The sequence below is a fragment of the Hemitrygon akajei genome, chromosome 9 (genome assembly GCF_048418815.1).
Source record: "Hemitrygon akajei chromosome 9, sHemAka1.3, whole genome shotgun sequence".
Classification (NCBI taxonomy): Eukaryota; Metazoa; Chordata; class Chondrichthyes; order Myliobatiformes; family Dasyatidae; genus Hemitrygon; species Hemitrygon akajei.
The window spans coordinates 169,301,138-169,324,028 of record NC_133132.1 but is presented as its reverse complement, the minus strand read 5'-3'; the positions used below and the strand labels follow the sequence as shown (position 1 = coordinate 169,324,028).

Below are 22,891 nucleotides of genomic sequence, written 5' to 3'. Positions count from 1 at the left end.
GCTTTGCTTTTCAAAAAAGCAGAAATGTCAGTGTGTAGCAAATTTGAGAGTTTTTGAAGAATCATATGTGTTGGTGTAAAATTGCTCCCTATCTCAACTTTCAGACATTTGGTTTTGTAAAACATGCAACATAAAGTACAGATTAATAAACAAGTGGTCCTTTTAAATGTAATGTGCACGCCTTCCTGTTCCAGTAAGATGGCGGCATGCTTGGATGCACTGTCCTTGCCAGGTCCAATCAAAAATGTTGTTGTCTTTTTTTCTCTCGCAAGACTCTGCTGGACATTAAGAACTTAAAGTACTGCAGATCTACCCCATCGGCGAGTTGCTCAGTAGCAGGGCAGCTGGAGGAGCTATGGACGGTGTTGCTGCCTGGTGTTGGAGTCAGTGTGCGAAGGCGGTGTGCAGTGTAATAGTGAGTGATTGTCTTAGACATTTCTCTTTGTGATTGTAAAACTCTGGACATCGGTAATGTAGAGTACTGCAGTTCAATTCCGTGGCGAGGCCTTGTGCTGCAGGCTTGCTGTTGCGGTTGCCCAGTGGAGGAATCCCTAGAGATAGTGCAGTGTGACATCCATGCTGGTTTGGGGGCTCCTCTCGTTGCCTCCAGTGTTTGCACAGTGGAAGGCAATCTGGATTGCATTTGTCTGTGTACTGCTGCGGCTTTGTTCTTGCCAACGGCATCCATGCACCCACCATCGACGTACAGGACATGGATTTTCACACATGGACTTGGGCTGTTATATTATTGTATGTGATTGTATGTTTACTGCTATCTTGTACATGCTTTCTGCTATGTGGGACTGTTGGTACTGTGTTTTGTACCTTGGCCCCAATGTAACACTGTTTCATTTGGCTGTATTCGTGTATGGCTGGATGACAATTAAACTTGATAGCTGATTAGAAATGGAAACATGCTGATAAGCAAAACCAGTAAATCGCTTAAATACTGAAGGAATTCAACACGTCGGGCAGCATCCATGGAAGTGAATAACAATCAATATTTCGGGCCGACACCTTTCTTCAGGACTGGAAGGTAAAGGGGAAGATGACAAAATAAAAAGGAGCATAGCTTAGAAGGTGATAACTGAAGCCAGGTGGGTGGGAAAGGTCATAGGCTAGAGAGGAAGGAATCTGAGAGGAGAGGAGAGTTGTCGCATGGCTATCCCTCGAGGTCGAGGATGATGGACTTTGTTCCATAGTGGCCCACAGAGCGAAGACGCCTGTGCATGTATTTGTTTAATGTGTTCCTGATGTTGCAGTCCAAGAAGCACACAGTACTTCACAAATCAACCAATTGAATCCACGACGATTGGAGCTGATGGATTTGTTGCAGCCTTCACAGCTGTTGAATTGGAAGTAACTTTGTCCGCCTGTTCCACCGTTGAGGTCTTGGTTGGATTGTTCTTTGTCAGGGACCTCACCCTCGACCTTACCGCCGTGGGTGACCCTACCAGGAGCATAGCTCCAGACAGCATCGCTCTCAGGATCTCAGGACCACACAAGCTTCTCCATCGTGACAAGGTGACAATCCACAGAGGAGAGAGGAGAATGGTCCATAGGAGAAATGAAAGGAGGAAGGGCATCAGGTGGTGGTAGGCAGGTGAGAAGAGGCAGCTGAATGGGAAATAGAAAAAGAGGGGAGGGAGAGGAAATTTTATTTACCGGAAGGAGAAATCGATATTCTTGCCATCGAATTTGGAGACTACTTAGACAGAATATAAAGTGTTGTTCCTCCACCTTGAGGGTGGCCTCATCTTGACACAACAGGAGGCCGAGTGACACATTGGAATGGGAATTGAAATATTTGGCCACCAGGAATTTTGCTTTTGGTGGATTCGCTTGACGAAGAGATCCCTCAATTTACGACGGGTCTCACCAATGTAAAGGAGTCCGTATTGAAGTATTTTATCTGAGTATTGTATGTAGTTTTGGTCACTTCCCTACAGGAAAGATATAAATATGGTTGAAAAGGTACAGGGAAAATTTATAAGGATGCCTGGAGGAACATGCTGAGATTAAACAGGTTGGGGCTTTATTCCTCAGAACGTAAGAGATTAAGAGGAATTTGATGGAGGTATACAAAATTGAGGAGTATAGATAGGGTAAATGCAAGCAGTCTTTTTCCACTGAGGTTGGACTACAACCAGAGGTTATGGGTTAAGGGTGAAAGGGATGTGAGAGTGTGGAATGAGCTGCCAGCAAAAGTGGTGCATGCAATCTTGATTTCAATATTTAACAGCAGCTGAATTTGGTACATGAATCATAGGCATATGGAGGGCTATATTCCTGGTGCAGGTTGATGGGAGTAGGCAGTTTAAACGGTTTCAGCATGGACTAGATGGGCTGAAGGGCCTGTTTCTGTGCTGTACTTTACTATGACTGAGTTCAAAATCAAGTGAAGGGAAAGATGGACTGTTGAGGCAGATGGAAAAATAAATAATTATCCCATTCGATGGAAGAAGAAGAGGTTGCATGATTATTGGAAAAAACTGTACACTATTTTGTATTCCATGGAGAGTGGGCCTGTCAATCAGAGTCATAGAATTATACGGCGTGGAAACAGAGGCTTCAGTCCAACTTGTCCAAATTGAACAAGGTCCCTTCCAGACCTATTCCCATTTTCCTGCATTTGCCTCACATCCCTCTGCTGCCACCCTGAAAGCAAGGGTGAATTTCATCTCTCAAATGACTTCTTGGGGTTTTGGGTCTCTTGAGTTGTCTTGATCAAATCAGTTGTGTTTCTTGTAGAGAGGCCAGTTCCTTCAAGAGGACCACAACCTTGCCATTAGGTTTGGAGGCTTGCGTGCCTCAGTGACCTGGAGAGCAACATTGGTTGGAGTCAGGGCTTTATGTTTCGGCTCTTGGTTAGAGTCACCCATGCCAAATAGGTCAAGAGGTAGAGGCCAGACCTAGAGTGGTCCACTGGTCTGCCAGGTTTGGGGGTTCTGCTCAGGACTAACACACCAGACTGGTAAAACAAAATTGTTGCAGAAACAGCATTGCAGATTCCTACAGTCCGCTGGAGAACTTTAGCAGGGGGAGCATCTGTGGCGGTGGGGCAAGGTATTAGTAATTGCACACGAGTGTATCTGCAGATGCTGGAAATAAATAAAAACACAAAATGCTGGCAGAACTCAGCAGGCCAGACAGCATCTATGGGAGGAGGTAGTGACGATGTTTCGGCCCGAAACGTCGTCACTACCTCCTCCCATAGATGCTGTAAGGCCTGCTGAGTTCTGCCAGCATTTTGTGTGTTAGTAATTGCCTTTGTTTAAGATTAAAATATGGGTGGCTGGATAGAGATACATCTCTACCAAAAGAATTGTAAAGCACTGCTTCTCTCTGCTAGCCTGCAGGTCACCCTAGAACAAGGTGTAGCACCTACGTACCCCCCCCCCCCCCGGATCGGGGTCACGTGAACCCACGGGAGCAGGTGGTGTATGGTCGTATGAGCAGCTGGTGCATATCACAAGTCCTGGTTATGTGACCACTGACGCCAGGCAGACAATCTCTGAAGAGTGTTGATAATGGCTGGGGTCATCTGTCTTGTAAAGCTACTGCCAAGAAGAAGGCATTGGCAAATCACTTCTGTAGAAAAATTTGTCAAGAACAATCATGGTCATGGAAAGATCATGATCACATAGCAAATGAATGATAGAAATATGATAGAAATTATTAAAAGCTGTAAATAACAAATACTGACAACCAGTGTGCAAAAGAACATAAATTATGCAAATAAAAGAAGTAAATAAATAATACTGGGAACATGAGTTGTATTTCCATAGGGTCCTTTGCAGGTCTGTGCGGCAGTTCAGGGTGCTGCTTATGACTAGACTGCTTCTACTATTCTTTCCCCAACCTGCCACTCACCCCACTGAAGACAGGTTTGGTTCACGTTTAGAATTGTTTTTGTAGCAGGAGATCGATGTCGGCCCCTTCAGGCACATTGTAAAGGTACAGTTGAGGATTTTTTTTAACATAGGTTAGAGTCGTACATGCACGAGCTGCCTCTTGTCCTCTAATTTATCTTAGATAATATTTTCAAAATAAACAAAGAATCAAATGAAGAACAATTAGAAAAACTTACGGAAAGTTAAGTTTAATTACCTTTTCTCTTTGTGTCCTGCAGGTTGTTGGGAGAGGAGCCTTTGGAGTTGTCTGCAAAGCAAAATGGCGTGGAAAAGATGTAGCAATAAAGCAAATAGAAAGTGAATCAGAGAGGAAAGCATTCATTGTTGAGGTACTTTATCAGTGTATAAAATTTCTCACAGACTTTTAGAGCAATGATTTCTCTGAATACCACATGCATTCTGGTACATCCATCTCAGATAGAAACATAGAAAATAGGTGCAGGAGTAGGCCATTTGGCCCTTCGAGCCTGCACCGCCATTCAGTATGATCGTGGCTGATCATCCAACTCAGAACCCTGTACCTGCTTTCTCTCCATACCCCCTGATCCCTTTAGCCACAAGGGCCATATCTAACTTCCTCTTAAATATAGCCAATGAACCGGCCTCAACTGTTTCCTGTGACAGAGAATTCCACAGATTCACCACTCTCTGTGTGAAGAAGTTTTTCCTCATCTCGGTCCTAAAAGGCTTCCCCTTTATCCTTAAACTGTGACCCCTCGTTCTGGACTTCCCCAACATCAGAACCAATCTTCCTGCATCTAGCCTGTCCAATCCCTTTAGAATTGTTTACGTTTCAATAAGATCCCCCCTCAGTCTTCTAAATTCCAGTGAGTATAAGCCCAGTCGATCCAGTCTTTCTTCATATGAAAGTCCTGCCATCCCAGGAATCAATCTGGTGAACCTTCTTTGTACTCCCTCTATGGCAAGAATGTCTTTCCTCAAATTAGGGGACCAAAACTGCACATAATACTCCAGGTGCGGTCTCACCAAGGCCTTGTACAACGGCAGTAGAACCTCCCTGCTCCTATACTCAAATCCTTTTGCTAACCTTTGCTGATTTCAGATGCAACGTCCATACATCCCTTTTCAATACAACTGCCCCATCCCATATCTGTTAGCGAACTCTGACTGCTAGATCCCATCTCTTGATCCCCTTGTCTTCTTCAGTGCACTGTCTAAACTGCCTGTGCTAATCTTGCTGTGAGAGTGAAGGTAGAACTAATGAAAGATGGAATAGGGAGAGAGCTAGCCTTCTCTTGGCCCCTTTTATTTTCTGTTGTCAAGATGCTGTCTCCACCAACCTCACTCATCCCTCCTCACCCTACCATGATCATCTCTCAGATTCAATGGCATAGATGGCTCAAGAAACATCTGGCCTACTCCTATTTTTATTTGCTTTCTTCTAGTACAATTTGTAAACTTATCTATCTGAAGGTTACAGCTGGCCACGTGAATTTCTTCTCTGATACAAAATATTTCAGAATCAGAATCACAGTCTTATCACAAGAAATTTGTTCTTTTGTGGCATCAAAGTCATTCTGAGGCTTCCGTTGGTCAGTGTTGACCATGGATATTGCATCCTAGCTGTCTAAATACGCAAGCCTGGGTAGTACGATATGGAGAGCAAGCTGTTGCCCATGTACTTTGAGACAAAGACCACTTAATCACCTTAAAAGGCAGTCAACCAGGAGAATGTGCGCAATGAGATAATACCTCATTTTTCAACTGTCGTTCCACATATTTGGAGACAAAGTATAATTAGATTACCATATCCTGCAGGTGCAAAAAGCCAGCGGCGCGTAGTTTGACAGCTAATTTTTACATGTCAGCAGAACAAACTGGCCCTTTACCATCTCAGTAGTAATGAGAAGAGGGCATATCCTAGTTGTTGAGGGTCCTTGTATTCAATGAGAAGGGTTGTGCCCATGATGGAGCTGGCTGAGTCTACAACGGCTTCTGAATTTTTTTTGCTGTGGACCCCTCCGTTAACTGAGCGGTCCATGGACACCAAGTTGGGAACCCCTGGTCTGCAACCTTCTGCAGCCTCTTGTGATCCTGTACATTGGAGCCACTATACCAGGCTCTGATGCAACCAGGCAGCTCTCCACTGTCACCTGTAGAAATTTCCAAGTCTTTGGTAACAAACCAAGTCTCCTCAACAAAGTAGAGCCTCTGGCATATCTTGCTGATTTTCATCATTGTGTTGGGCCTCGGATAAATCCTCCCAGCCATTAACAACCAAGAAACTGAAGCTGCTCACGCTTTCCGCTGTGGATCCCTCAGTGAAGACTGGTGTGTGTTTTCCTGATCTCTTTCTTCCCCTTCCTGAAGCCCATGATCAATCTCTCAGGGATGAGGTCTTTGGAGCTTCTGTAGGCATTTCTGTAACTCTTGAGTATTTATTGAATGGGTTTGCTAGCTCCATACCTAACCTTACTTCTTTCACAGCCAGGCTTGGGACCGTCCATGGAGGAGTTTCTGTATGTTTTATGTACTCTTTATGCTGCCGTATAAAGTATGTACCCACATCAAAAGGGTTACTTCATAAGGCACTTTGCTAATTATGTCTGCTGGGGAACTTAGTAAGCCTCGTAGATGAATGCAACTTTGAACACACTGCTAATTTAGGAGGAGATAAGCTTGTTTTTAAGCAGACGGAAAAGATAATCTTTGGGTTTTGTGCCAGAACTCATTTTTCTGTTAAACTTGGTATTGATTTTTGCTTTCCTTGAAAGAATCTGGGGAAACGATTATGCATGGTGATTTGCTGGGTCTTGTGGGAGGTTAGAAGCTTCATTTTGTATGTGGCTATTGTTTTTATCCATATAATTAGGAAAACTCAAGTGGTTACCGTAGATTCCGGACTACAGAGCGCACCTGATTAAAAGCCGCTGGCTCTAATTTTAGAAATAAAATCAATTTTTTAATTGTAAAGGCCGCATCGGATTTTAGGCCGCACCGGATTTTCGGCCGCAGGTGTCCCACGTTGTAATATGAGATATTTACACAGAAAGATATTACACGTGAGGATTTTTTTAACTTTTAATTAAATCCATATGGTAACAAAAACAAATACATATTGCAAATGCTTTTTTTCGAACCGTGCCCGTACGCGGCTACTTTTAAATATACGTTGCGTATACTTCTTTACTGAACAACATTCCAATATCTCCTAACGACTGGTAAAAAAATATATATATTGCAGCCTACCAGGAAAAGTTATTGATACCTTTAACTTAAAAGCAGAGTTCGCTCAGATCCAAAGCCGCTCGCGTAATGCGCTCCCTCCCTCCGTCCCGTTTCATCGCAAACCGGCATTTTCCCACAAGACACCGCAAAACCGGGTGTGACGTCATAGCATCCCGCGATGTAGTACAGAAAACAAATATAGTTTAAACTAAGTAGGCAGCACAATGCTTCGAGTGTTTTCCATGTTGATGAGGGTGAGTACAAATGACTGATTTACAATAATTTAATTGTGAAAGTGCGCTTGATTTATCGTACAATTTCATTGGACCTCTGTGAACTACTCATCAATTTTATTGGTCTACTGTTATGAGGCAAAATGTTTACGAGGCGGCATGAAAAAAATCATGCATTAGCCGCTTCGGATTATTGGCCGCAAAGTTCAAAGCTGTTCAAAATGTGGGAAAAAAGTAGCGGCTTAAAATCCGGAATCTACGGTAGTTAAGTAACTTTGGTTTCAACTGCATTCTGAGTAATTTTTGTCTTTAATCAAACTCAAGATGGGTAATTTATGTGAGGGTTTCTGTTATTAGCTTCGTAAATGGCTCTGCAGCATTCAAAATTCTCACGTATAAAATTTATGTTTAATTTTTTATCAGTATGATTTTTCAATATCTACCATATGACTGAGAATGTATTATAGTAGATTTGAGAAATGCGTAAAACCAGTATAGTATTAAAGGCCTGCCTTTGTGCAGGCAAATACTTGCTAAGTCATTGACTTGTTCTATATCCCCCTTAGTGTCTACTGTAAGTTAATCTTAAATTACAAGAGAATAAATTCAGCACTACTTGTATTATATATTTTAATGTCTGAGGTATTTTGTGCTGTGCATGTGATCCGATGTTTAAAGGGGTTCCCATTTTTTTTTTACAAATACTTGGTTTTTGACAGCTTGTGCCTGAGTTTCTTCTCTGCAGCCAACTAAGGCTGTTTTACTGTGTAGTTTTATCTAGAAATTTTTAACATTATTTTCACAATTTTTTTTTCTCTGTTGCAGCTTCGACAGTTGTCCCGTGTAACGCACCCAAATATTGTGAAACTCTACGGAGCTTGTTTAAATCCAGTATGTACATCAATATCTACAAGTATTTTTGGCTATGTATTCCAATTGTACATTACTGTTATGTGATCAAAATTGATTGTTTATACGTCTGAGAAATGATAATTGATTCAAAAAGAGAGGGTTTAACTTGTAAGTCAGTTATGTTCTCCAAAAAAGCTTTGTTTCCAGTCTCCACTTCTCAGAACATTCTGCTGGCTGCCTGACTACATTGCTCTTTGATTTTCCTGGCAAACAAGTATTCAATTATTTTTCTTCAACTGCTGGTTATATAGCTACCACTTATTAGTACAAAAATAAATGGCTTAAAAGAGAAGAAGAAGAAAAGATTTAGAAAGGGAATTCTATAGTGTAGCACTCATACTCTGTGGTCTCTGAGTGTATGTATGTGGTCTTTTGGTGCTGTAGCCCATCCACTTCAACATCCAACCAGCCGTGCATGCAGAGATACTCTTCTGCACACCACTGTTGTAATGTGTAATTATTTGAGTCGCTGTCACCTTCCTGTCAGCTTGAACTAGTCTGACCATTCTCCTCTGACCTCTCTCATTAACAAGGCATTTACATCCACAGAACAGTCACTCGCTGGATGGTTTCTGTTTTTCGCACCATTCTCTAATCTCTAGAGATTTGTGTATGAAAATCCCAGGGGATCAGCAGTTTCTGAGATACTCAAACCACCCCATCTGGCACCAGCAATCATTCCATGATCATAGTCACTTAGGTGACATTTCTTCCCCATTCTGATGTTTAGTCTGAACAAGAACTGAACCTATTGACCATTTCTGCATGCTTTTTATGCATTGAGTTTCTGCCACATGATTCACTGATTAGAAATTTACAGGTTTACCAAATAACGTGGTCAGGTTTATGTCTGAGAAATGATACTGTTTCAACTAAAGTGGGCTTCACTTGTAAGTGAGTTATGTTCTGCAAAGAAAATCTTTCTGTTTCTAGTCTCCACTTTTCAGAACATTCTGTATTCAGCTTTAGTACATTGCCCTTGGCAAGCAAACATTAATTTATTTTTCTTCGACTGCTGGTTATATCAACTACCACTCATTATTTAAAAAAATACAACTAAGATTTTATGTCTAATAAAGTGACCACGTGGCCAGTGTATTGTTGCTGCTGAAGTTCATTATAACATAGAACGTTGCATACATCGGCCCACAATGTTGTGCTGACCTTTTAACGTACTCTTAAGATAAATCTAATGCTTCCCTTCCACATAGCCTTCCATTTTTTTTTTACCATCTACATGCCTGAGAGTCTCTTAAATACTCCTAATGTATCTGCCTCTGCCCCCACAGCTGGCAGCATGGTCCACGCACCCACCACTCTTTGTTTTTTTAAAAGAAAAAGTACCTCTGTCAAATTATTGGATAATAAATGATGGTGCATAAATTGTTATAGTTGGAGAGGCAGACAGCTCGAGTTGCATTGTAGATTCAGATCGGAGACAAATAATGTTCTGCATCAAGGGCAGTTTGCTAGCAGTGCCAATAGCGATTCAATAGCAATTTGAAGCATGGAGACAGAAGAGGAATTGACACATTTGAGAAGGCTCTGAATATGCATGTGAAAGGAACCTCCTGTATCCAGAAATAAATCTGCCTGTGTCAAATATGCAGTTCAAGAGGAGGCATTTAGGATAGATTTTGAGGGACCATGTGATACCATGACTACTCTTGCATTGTTCAAGTGTAAAATCAGACAAACAGGAATTGGGCAATGGAACTGCTTGGATGTTGAAGATGTTTTAATTTTTTAAACCTTGAGTAGTAATATTTTGAAGAGAGGAGAGCAAAGAGTTTTACAAATAGTATGTTCTAATTTGCTTCAATGGAGAGGGTTACTGTGAAGATGAGTTTTGGAAAATTTTTTTCAGTGTCCCTATTTGTTAACTAGCAAAACACCTGGTTTATGAATTTGGTAGTCATATAAGGTGATGGATTTTGAGATTATAATTCAGAACTGAATGTTGTCAGTGCTCATGAGGATTCAGTTTATGATTGAATTACACATTCTGAAATCTTCAGAGGAAAGATATACTGAAAAACCTCTGAACTGAGATATTCACATAGTATTCTTCATTTCTATCGGTGGCTGAAGAATTTGTCTCAAATGTAAAGTTGCAATTAAGGCAGACATCCCACCCTGCAAAAGCTCATTTCAGGGAGGTAGTACCCCCGCTCCCCGCAACCCCATATTCCCCCCCCCCCCCCCCCCCCTCGGTCGACCTCCAAGGGTGTATGTAATACTTTGTTTAGTGATTTTGTTTAATTTGTAAACCAAGTTGGGTATATGCAGAAAATGTTTTTTTTTTAATTCTATTACAACTTTAAGCAAGTCTACAGGGAGTTCAGCCTCATCACATAGGACATCAATAAAGTAGCTCCTTAGCAGCTAGCCAGCTAGTTTAAATAACGTTAGCTATGCTAATGAATGAATGACACCTGTTAAACTCACCTCAACATGTCTTTTACATTTTAACCCACCAAGGGCAATAGAAAAGTCACTGTTGCAAACAGTGCAGTGAGCAACACTGTCATTATTTTTGAGGTAGACTGTAAAGCCTGCCCACAGAGAAAACTGATAGGTCTACTTAGCACGAAGAGAGACCAATCAGGATGCTCCCTCTCACTCTCTCTCTCCCTCTCCCTCTTAAAAAAAAATCGATTTCCAGGATATTGCGTGTAATCTGCAGGCATCAGGGAGCCACTATCAATATGCAGGAGGCTCCAGGAACTTCCAGGAGAGGTGGGATGCCTGAATTAAGGATACTCGAACTAATAAAGTAGATAACTCTGAAAAGGTAGCTGTTGTTAATACTTTCTTGACATAAAAAATGGAGTGATTTTTGTTTTAAAATAGCTAAAATGGCAATGTACGTACCTATAAATTGGACCTTGATCATTTTTGGTGCATTAAATGAGTACTCTACATAACAGAAACACCAAATCCAAAATCTCAAAATCAAGCTGTTGTTGCTTTTATAAATCACTGCGGGTATGTAACAGTGATGACGTTGATCAAGCTCAGGCCATGCGATTAGCAGTTACATGGAGTCTAGATCAAAATCTTCATTTATCACTTCATAGAAACTGTCTTTATAGAAGGATGCCAATACCAATCTTTTTAAAATAAAACTTAACACATTAGGGTATTTATAATTCTTAAGTTTATATGTTATTCACTATTTTTAGTATGATGCACTTGTAGTTATTTTTCTAAGTTATTTGCAAGGACTGGAAGTCAGCATTTATTAGTTTCTGTTTCTTCTGTTAACTAAACCAAGCCACACACATTGATGACGAGTCTACAAACACAAAATATGGTGGGGAACTGGATCAGCTTAGTGGAGAACCATGAGAGGTACTACAAGATCATTTTATTGATGGATGCAACTTCAGCATGAAGTGGTCAAAAATACTTCAAAGTGGGTGCAGAATAATTTTATGTGCAATTTATAGGCACAGATAAATATTGATCTATGTTACTTTGCTTAAATGTCAGATTTGAATTTTAGCATTTTTTCGTTTGGTATGTATTTTCCTGAAATAAAAATCATTTCATTAGAAGACAGCAAATATATTCTGTAACATCACTGTAATTCTTTGTTCCAGGTATGCCTTGTTATGGAATATGCAGAGGGAGGCTCCCTTTATAATGGTAAGTTGAATTGGAGTTTCAATTAGTGACTCCCAATTGGAGTGCAAAAATTGTTATACTCATTTTTGTGATGATTTGATATGACTTTAAAAGTGAAAAGTGTTCAAAGAATTATAAAATCATAAAGAATAGCTATTCTTATTTCTTTGGCATTTAATGGATAAAACACACCATGCATTAGCATTGTAGACCAGAGGGTACCACTTTTCTTCTTTTATTACTTTCATTTGATGCAGAATTAGAAATATTCCAGTTGGCTTTAACACTCATAGACTAAGATGTAAAGAAAATCATCCACATTTCCATAAGATATAGGAGCAGAATTAGGACTTTTGGTCCATCGAGTCAGCTCCACTGCTTCTTCATGGCTGATATATTTCTTGAGCAAACACGAGGAAATCTGCAGGGTCCTGACGAAGGGTCTCGGCCGAAACGTCGACAGTGTTTCTCCTTATAGATGCTGCCTGGCTTGCTGTGTTCCACCAGCATTTTGTGTGTGTTGATACATTTCTTCTCAGCCCCAATCTCCTGCCTCCCCCCCCACCCACCCCACCCCCCATAACACTTCATGCCCTGACCAATCAAGAATCTTATCAACTTCTGTCTTAAATATACATAAAAACTTGGCCTCCGGTCAACGTGTCCTCTAGTCTTCGAATCTTCCACCATAGGAAACATCCTCTCCACATCCACACTATCAAGGTCTTTCACCATTTGATAGGTTTCAATGCGGTCACTCCTCTTTCTTTTGAATTCTAGTGAATACAGGCCCAGAGACATAAAACGCTGTTCAGATGTTAAGCCATTAATCCTGAAATCATTTTAGTGAACCTCCTTTGAACCCTCTCCAGAAAGGCATATCCTTTCTGTAATGTATGGATCTGTTTCTTTTCGGGCAATGACCCCCCCCCCCCCCCCCCCGCCCCAGTTCTGTTGTGATCCGTTCAGGTACTTGATCTTGTCTGCACAAGCGCCATTGTCTGCGCATGTGTATTGTTCCCTCTGTCTCGCTGCCATGTGAATTACACCGGTTAAAGCCATCTCCTGCATGTGTGCTTTTATTTAATCAATATGTAGTTGAGCAGAGACATAACAAACTGGTGACGAGAACGAACCTGAATGTCAGACAGTATCACAAACTGCATCAACAGTTAAGAGACAAATCAGTGCGGAATTAAAAAGCATGAGGAAGCCATCGGGGAGATGCTAACAAAGGAATGTGCGAGAAACAGTGCAAGACGCACTGAATTCAAAGTGAAAACAGCAAGCCAACGACTTCTTTCGGGAAAGTTGACAAATTTGATGGTGCTAATGAAGACTGGAGTTTTATATGAAGGGAATTGAACTGTGTTGTAATGTGAACAACGTGGAGGAGCAATAGAAATCCCCGATGCTTCTTAGCTTAATAGGTGCAAGCATGTACAGTTATGCAACACACACAAGATGCTGGAGGAACTCAGCAGACCAGGCAGCACCTTTGGAGTCCACAGCCTTTTTTCCTGCAGTCCTGCTGAAGGGTTTTGGCCCGAAACATTGACTATACTCTTTTCCATAGATGCTGCCTGGCCTGCTGAGCTCCTCCAGCATTCTGTGTGTATTGCTCAGATTTCCAGCATCTGCAGATTTTCCCTTGTTTGTGTACAGTTATGCAACTTAGTAACCCCTGAAAAGCCAGCAAGCAAGAAGTTCGATGAAATTGTTAGAATTTTACAAAATCACTTGTAATTGTTGAGAGATTTAGATTTTACATAAGGAACCAGTCAAAAGGTGAAAATATTTCTGAATACATTACAGAACTGTGCAAACTTTCCCAGTACTGTGACTTTAGAGATTGTCTCTCTGATGTATTAAGGGGCAGGCTTGTATGTGGCAAGCATATTCAAAGCACTCAAAAGAAGCCATTATCCAAAAGAGACCTGACCTTAGAACTGACATTGACCATTGCAATATCATTAGAGACTCCAGCAGAGGTTGCAACAGAACTACAGAAAAGAAGATTAGAAAGTGAAATGCACAAAATTTCCCTAAACAGCCAGATTTGGCAAATCCTCTCATGATGCAAATGACTTGGTTCAAAGAAAAAGTCTGCACAAAGTATCACAGGCAAGGTGACTGAGAGAGTGAGCAAGGCAGACAAAAATACAACTGAGTGAAAAGTCTCAAACACAAAACTAAACAAATGCATAAAGTTACCGAATGTGAAACAAAATCAGACAACATAGGGACTGACAAGAACTGCAGGGTATTACTGAAGCAGATCACAATACAATATGGATAACAATAGATGTGTCTGGTGTAAAACTGAAGATGGAACTGAATGTTCAGTCAGCTTTGTCTCAGTGATGCTAAAGACCAACACAGGCAAAAGAATGTCTCTCAAGGGCAAACTAAAGGTAACTGACGTATGGAAGCCAAACACAGCAGGTAGTGCTTTATGTATTGAAAAGTGGAGGGCCAGCACTTTTTGGATGTGAGTGATTGAGAAAAATCCAACTAGACTTGGTACTCAATCAAAGCTCTCAGTGTGACATCAACAGGCAACTGCAGTCCAAATTGTAACACTAACCACAGGCTGTCACAGCTGCTTAACACTAATGAGAAGGGAATAGATAAACAGATTCTGGTCGCCTCACTACAGGAAGGATGTGGAAGCCACAGAAAGGGTGCAGAGGAGATTTACAAGGATGTTGCCTGGATTGGAGAGCATGCCTTATGAGAATAGGTTGAGTGAACTCGGCCTTTTCTCCTTGGAGCGATGGAGGATGAGAGATGACCTGATAGAGGTGTACAGGATGTTGAGAGGCATTGATCATGTGAATTGTCAGAGGATTTTTCCCAGGGCTGAAATGGCTAGCACGAGAGGGCAAAGTTTTAAGATGCCTGGAAGTAGGTACAGAGGAGATATCAGGGTTAAGTTTTTTTTATGCATAGAATGTTGAGTGCGTGGAATGGGCTGCCGACGGCGGTGGTGGAGGCAAATACGATAGGATCTTTTAAGAGACTCCTGGATAAGTACATGGAGCTTAGAAAAACAGAGGGCTATGGGTAAGCCTAGGCAATTTCTAAGGTAAGGATATGATCGGCACAGCTTTGTGGACCAAAGGACCCATATTGTGTTGTAGGTATTCTTTGTTTTTAGTAACCCAACCCCGTTTGTGTTACACTGAGTTACTACATTTTTCGTTGGTTTAGTTTTAGTTAATTGGGGTTGTGGAATGGTCAATTTTCTGGTAGTTTTGTAAAACCTAAAAGAGCCCTTACAGAAGCTCTTACCCATGTCCCTTAGTGTCCTTTCCATTATACTCTTCCCATGTACTACATCTTCCTGTGGACAGTTTATAACAATAGAAGCAACCTTCAAGAAGCAATTATGTGGCCACCCCAATCAATGTACCTCTGGTGTAGATCACTGCCCCCCTCAATATTCACATGAGTGTAATCCCACAGAACTGTAATCTTACCATGGCCATCATCACCTGAAGGTTGCTCAATAATTAGACCTAAAACTAACTTAGATTATCCCCTCTGGGTTACTAAGCAATGTCAGCTCTAGAATTTCATTAGGTAGGAATTGTACCTTTGTAGCCTCTGGAATATTTAAGGTTTTATTCATGCACATCAAACCATCTACTCTAGCAAAATAACAAATTCGGGTCATTTATTTCTCACACATGTACCTTTATTCCCTGTGTCCATTGAGAAGAATTATTTTTGATCACTGAATGTTCTTTATATAATAATGTCATTGTTGACATGTTCATCTGTTTTTTTAACCCATCCAGTCTAGGCTCCCAGTTGTCTTTGGACTCGAGCCATCCTTCTTTACAAGTTTTCTTTACAAAACTCCACTGAGAAAATGGAAAAAAACTCCTCCTTGGTCAGATCTGTTGCCATCTTCTTGGAACAGCTTTTCTATCCTCAAATCTCCCAAATTAGAACTATCATGTACATTGATTGTCAAGTCTCCAAAATTGGAGCCATCATGTACATTAATTGTTACATGCCAATGATGACAACTTTCTTGTTTCTCCCTCACCAATTTCAACTGGTTGATGTGGGAGCATCCACTTTCACCTGGAGAAATCAGTACCTTATATACTGATGGGCTTGCTTTGTCTGCCATTTCATAGAGCCCTGCAAACCTTGGATTTAAAAATGAAATGGATTGGTGCATTATAATCAACACTCATTGTCCTGGGCTTAATTCTATGGGACTGACTTTTGAGTCAAAGTAGGATGTACTCTGTTGCTGCTTCTTTCCTAGTTGATGGGCTGCCACATAATTGGCCTCCTTCACTGTCTTTTATCAACTGTTGTACCTACTTTTCTGTTCTGACAAATCAAATCCTAACAACTCCTCCAAACCTCTCATGTTTCTTTCAGTGATGAGTTTATTGGGGTGTAACCTGTTAATAATGCCACTGTATTCCTTATCTTCATTGGTACACAAGGCAACACTACCTTCCCTGTTGTCCCATGTTGTTGCTCCATTTTGCCCATCATTACTTTTTTAAATGTTCAGCTAATCCTTCCACAATTCCACTAGACTGTGGTCCATAGGGTGTATGAAATCTTAATCCCTAAAAGTGTCATGACATTTTGCATTATCTGGGCTGTAAAATGTGTGCCTTGATCTGGCTCTATACTCATACGTAATCCCCAACCCTTTCCAATAAAATTTCGCGGTTGCTGTAGCTGTGTTAGTCTTAGTCAGAAAAACTCCCATCCCTTGTTGAAAGTATCAATACTACAAGAATATATTTGTACCTTCCTGGGGTGGGTGGCAAGGGTCCAACGTAATCTACCTGCAAATTAGTCCAAGGCCCTTCCATTGGTCTGGTTCCTGGCTCCTTTCTTTACATTGCTGTCAGGATTATATTGTGCATGGATCAAGCAATTCTTGATATAGTGTTTCATGTCATCCTAGGCCACCAACACACCTCCTTTATCTTTTCCAGGGTGCTTTTGGCTCCCTGGTGCCACCATAAATCATGGTACCAGTGGATCATCTGATTTTTTTCCTCCCTCTGGGACCACAAACCACCTTTCATATTAGACTACTCCAGCCTTAACATGTACATCCTTGTACATTTCTGACCCTGCTCCTCTGTTAAATCCATAACCTTAACCTGTTATTCCTTCCGCCTTCCCATCTCCCCAGTCTGCGGCTGCCATTCCTGCCCATTTAAAGCACCTTGCTTCACTAACTCATCAGCCTTCCTATTCCCCTCAGGGGACAATTTTGAGTGGGCTTTCACCTTTATGACTTCATACTCTTTCCCCTTTATGACTTCATACTTTTTCCCCTTTGCTTCTTCATTTACATACCACAACAGAGCAGCAGATGGGAGGGGCTTTCCGTCAGCTGAAACAAACCCTCTTGTTTCCCACAGAGGCAAATGTTCTGTTAGGCTCTTACAAAACATACATACTATCAGAGTCTATGACTGATACAGGCAGAAAACATTCTGGATGGCCAACCACATTTGCTACAGCTGCCAATTCTGCTGCCTGTTCACTCATTGTTTTGGGTAACTTTAAAGCTATGTTATACCTTTCCTGGCCATGTTCATCCTTGACATATATGCCACACCCAGTTCTCCTCTCACCATCCTGTACTGATGAGGTCCATCTACAAACGTTTTAAAATGAGGTTTTTTCCTTCTCCTTTTTTCGTTTTCCTCTACTTTGATCTGCCTCTACCCTTTTCTTTTTGTTTTGATACAAGTGACCCCCGGGATCATTTGCTATCATAACCTGACACTCATGTTCACCTACTTGGTATACCAGGTTGTCACCTAACATAGAGATGGTAGTTACTTGATTTAGTTATATTTCTCCCTTGCAACAACAAAGTCCATCTAGCAATTCCATTTTGGCTTCCTGAACCATCTTTAATCCTTCCATCTATTAGTAATTGTATGAAGGTGTGTTCTGTCATTATTGTAAGTGGATTATGTCCCACTATGTAGGTGAAACGTTGTATTGCCGAGAAAACAACTAACAATTATTTTTCACATACAATAGAACAAGTAGAATATTGTTCTATTGGTGAGAGCATGCAAGAAGCATATGCTACTGGTCTTAACTTCCCATGTGTCTCCTGTGACAGCACTGCTGAGAGGGTGGTATCAGTTGCAGCCAATAAGAATGGCTCATTCGGATTTGGGGTTTTAGAACAGGTGCAGTGGCCAATGCTTGCCTCAGGGCTGTAATGGCTTGGGTGTGCTCTGATTTCCATTCTCACCCAACGTTCTTTTTCAGTAACTCCATTAAAGAAGCTACCTTCATTGAAAATCTTATCAATGTGAACCCTACAGTATCCTACCATCCCCAGAAAGGACCTCAAGTCTTTCACATCTTGGGGAATAGGCAGTTTCATAACCGATTCTACTCTTCCCTTATCAATTTCTTTTTACCCGGTGTCAAAATCATCCCGAATAACTAACCTCTTGTTTCATCACCTGTGCTTTTTTTAAGGTTTACCTTTAGTCCCATTGCATGTAATAATTGCAGCAGTTCTGTCAATAACTGATAATGTTCCTGCTTGGTTTCAGTCTGCAGAAGTACATAGAACATAGAATAGTAGAGCACATTACAGGCCCTTCGGCCCACAATGTTGTACCGACCCTCAAACCCATATAACCCCCCACCTTAAATTTCTCCATATACTTGTCTAGTAGTCTCTTAAACTTCACTAGTGTATCTGCCTCCACTACTGACTCAGGCAGTGCATTCCACGCACCAACCACTCTCTGAGTGAAAAACCTTCCTTTAATATCCCCCTTGAACTTCCCTCCCCTTACCTTAAAGCCATGTCCTCTTGTACTGAGCAGTGGTGCCCTGGGAAAGAGGCACTGGCTGTCCGCTCTGTCTATTCCTCTTAATATCTTGTACACCTCTATCATGTCTCCTCTCATCCTCCTTCTCTCCAAAGTGTAAAGCCCTAGCTCCCTTAATCTCTGATCATAATCCATACTCTCTAAACCAGGCAGCATCCTGGTAAATCTCCTCTGTACCCTTTCTAATGCTTCCACATCCTTCCTATAGTGAGGCGACCAGAACTGGACACAGTACTCCCAAGTGTGGCCTAACCAGAGTTTTATAGAGCTGCATCATTACATCGCGTCTCTTAAACTCTATCCCTCGACTTATGAAAGCTAACACCCCATAAGCTTTCTTAACTACCCTATCTACCTGTGAGGCAACTTTCAGGGATCTGTGGACATGTACCCCCAGATCCCTCTGCTCCTCCACACTACCAAGTATCCTGCCATTTACTTTGTACTCTGCCTTGGAGTTTGTCCTTCCAAAGTGTACCACCTCATACTTCTCCGGGTTGAACTCCATCTGCCACTTCTTAGCCCACTTCTGCATCCTATCAATGTCTCTCTGCAATCTTCGACAATCCTCTGCACTATCTACAACACCACCAACCTTTGTGTCGTCTGCAAACTTGCCAACCCACCCTTCTACCCCCACATACAAGTCGTTAATAAAAATCACGAAAAGTAGAGATCCCAGAACAGCTCCTTGTGGGACACCACTAGTCACAACCCTCCAATCTGAATGTACTCCCTCCACCATGACCCTCTGCCTTCTGCAGGCAAGCCAATTCTGAATCCACCTGGCCATACTTCCCTGGATTCCATGCCTTCTGACTTTCTGAATAAGCCTACCGTGTGGAACCTTGTCAAATGCCTTACTAAAATCCATGTAGATTACATCCACTGCACTACCCTCATCTATATGCCTGGTCACCTCCTCAAAGAACTCTATCAGGCTTGTTAGACACGATCTGTGCTTCACAAAGCCATGCTGACTGTCCCTGATCAGACCATGATTCTCTAAATGCCCGTAGATCCTATCTCTAAGAGTCTTTTCCAACAGCTGTCCCACCAGAGACGTAAAGCTCACTGGTCTATAATTACCCGGACTATCCCTACTACCTTTTTTGAACAAGGGGACAACATTCGCCTCCCTCCAATCCTCCGGTACCATTCCCGTGGACAACGAAGACATAAAGATCCTAGCCAGAAACTCAGCAATCTCTTCCCTCACCTTGTGGAGCAGCCTGGGGAATATTCTGTCAGGCCCCGGGGACTTATCTGTCCTAATGTATTTTAACAACTCCAACACCTCCTCTCCCTTAATATCAACATGCTCCAGAACATCAACCTCACTCATGTTGTCCTCACCGTCATCAAGTTCCCTCTCATTGGTGGATACCGAAGAGAAGTATTCATTGAGGACCTCACTCATTTCCACAGCCTCCAGGCACATCTTCCCACTTTTATCTCTAATCGGTCCTACCTTCACTCATATCATCCTTTTGTTCTTCACATAATTGAAGAATGCCTTGGGGTTTTCCTTTACCCTACTTGCCAAGGCCTTCTCATGCCCCCTTCTTGCTCTTCTCAATACACACATGATCATGTAGATCATGTATGTATTGAACCAAGCACTCAGGCTTTGAAAATAGTTTTAACCCTTCCCCAAAATGCTGGTAAAATATAGGTGGGGAATTATGGAACCCCTGTAGTACGGCAATCCACGTATACTGTCCCTGAAAGGTAAATGCAAACTTGTATTGACACTCTCTTTCTAGTGGAGACAGATAAAAATCTATTATTTGTGTTTAAGACTAAAACCATTGAACTCTTTAACTCTGTTTAACCACTGTCTCCAGCTTAGTTTCTACATTTGGGGCTGTTAACAGGGTTTCTTTATTCAGTTCTTGATAGTCTGTTGACAGTCTCTGATTAGCATCTGGTTTCCTCACTGGCCATATGCGCGAGTATTAGTGGAGGCTATTGCCCTCAGTACTCCTTGTTGTATCAAACTTTGTATTACCTTCCCTACACCTTCCTCTGCTTTCTTGGGAAACCCATTTTGCTTTTGTGGTTTGGTGTCTGGCCCTTGTATGCACACGATGCCAGCTATCTCTCTGCAGTCATACTTGTACCGTGCAGATGCCCCTGATTTCTGTGCAATGATTTGCTGTACCGTGTGATCATTGCTCATCCCCTCTGGCTTTATCCACATAGTCTATCCTGATCTTCACCGACTGGAATCTGTCTGTGGCATATGTCATTCATACCAGTTGGCATTCGCCAAATCATACAGTTAACTGGATCAAAACAAAGCCCCACTTTGGCCATGTAATCAGTCCCCAGTATATGTTCCTGCTGCATGGGTAATTCAGCTAGCTGTTCTAACACTGTCTCCTATTTTAACTTCTAAGGGTGCACTCGCATGTCCAACTTGTGAATGTCCTATAAATCCACTTAAGATAATTTTACCTTGTATTTCCCAATTTGCGTCAGTTACATTAGTGGTGTTGATGGTGGTTCGGGATCCTCCAGTGCCCCATTAAAAAGCTAACAGTGCAGCCTGTGACCCTACCATTCACTAGAGGTCTTCCCGTCTTATCCCTTCTTGTGTCACACACCCATGTTTGCATTCCTTACCACAGATTAATTACAAATTAACTTTAGGGAATCAGTCCTGCACACAAGGATACCCCAAGTCCCTTTGTACCCCTGTTTTTTGTATTTTCTCTCTATTTAGAAAACAGTCAACCCTTTCACTTCTTCTACAAAAGTGCATGACAATACACTTCCTGACACTGTATTCCATGTGCCATTTCTTTGCCCATTATGCTAATCTGTCTAAGATCTTCTGCAGCCTCTATACTTCCTCAAAACTACCTCCTCCTCCACCTGTCTTCATATTGTCTGCAAACATTTCAACAAAGCCATCAATTCCATCATCCAAATCATTGACATATAATGTGAGAAGAAGCAGTCCCAACATGGACCCCCTGCGGAACACCGCTAGTCATGGACAGCCAACCGGAAAAGGCTCCCGTTATTCCGACTCTATGCCTCCTGCCAATCAGCCACTGCCTTAACCCGCAACACAGGTGCCCCTCAGGTCTATGTACTAAACCTACTCCTTTACTCTCTGTATGCCCATGACTGTGTCGCTAACCACAGCTAATTAAATTTGCTGACAGCACGACACCGATCGGCCTAATCTCAAATAATAATGAGGAATGAAGACAGGGTAGCGCCTATAGATCTTGGGTTGAGAGGGTGAACAGCTTTAAGTTCCTCGGCATAAACATCACCGGGGATCTCACGTGGTCTGTTCATACCGGCTATGTGGTGAAAAAAGCATAACGTCCCCTCTTTCGCCTCAGACGGTTGAAGAAGTTTGGTGTGGCCCCCAAATCCTAAGAACTTTCGATAGGAGCACAATTGAGAGCATCCTGACTGGCTGCATCAGCTCCTGTTGTGGAAACTGTACTTCCTTCAATCACAGCACTCTGCAGAGAGTGGTGCGAACAGCCCAGCGTATCTGTAGATGTGAACTTCCCACTATTCAGGATATTTACAAGCACAGGTGCATAAAAAAGGCCCAAAGGATCATTGGAGACCCAAGTCATTCCAACCATAAACTGTTCCAGCTGCCACCATCCGGGAAATGGTACCACAGCATAAAAGCCAGGACCAACAGGCTCTGGGACAGCTTCTTCCACCAGGCTATCAGACTGATTAACTCATGCTGACACAACTGTATTTCTATGTTATATTGACTATACTGTTGTACATACTATTTATTTTAAATTACTATAAACTGCAGATTGCACTTTTAGATGGAGACGAAACGTAAAGATTTTTACTCCTCATGTGTCATTGTACACCAGTCATTGAAGGTGGGCATGCAGGTACAGCAGGCGGTGAAAAAGGCAAATGGTATGTTGGCATTCATAGCAAAAGGATTTGAGTACAGGAGCAGGGAGGTTCTACTGCAGTTGTACAACGCCTTGGTGAGACTGCACCTAGAATATTGTGTGCAGTTTTGGTCCCCTAATCTGAGGAAAGACATCCTTGCTATAGAGGGAGTACAGAGAAGGTTCACCAGATTGATTCCTGGGATGGCAGGACTTTCATATGAAGAAAGACTGGATCGACTAAGCTTATACTC

General features: G+C 41.9%; 1 protein-coding gene across 5 annotated transcripts in view; it reads left to right on the top strand.

Annotated features, from left to right (window-relative positions):
• map3k7 (mitogen-activated protein kinase kinase kinase 7) overlaps positions 1–22,891 on the top strand; it is a 148,532-nt gene that overhangs the window by 48,445 nt on the left and 77,196 nt on the right. For 4 of the 5 annotated variants that reach the window (XM_073057481.1, XM_073057479.1, XM_073057478.1 and 1 more), the window contains exons 2-4: positions 4,133–4,243; positions 8,162–8,227; positions 11,854–11,899. In XM_073057481.1, the coding sequence (XP_072913582.1) occupies positions 4,133–4,243; positions 8,162–8,227; positions 11,854–11,899 (223 nt within the window). Of the gene's footprint in view, positions 1–308; positions 416–4,132; positions 4,244–8,161; positions 8,228–11,853; positions 11,900–22,891 lie in introns of those variants that run through there. The other variant, XM_073057480.1, reaches the window with a different exon arrangement.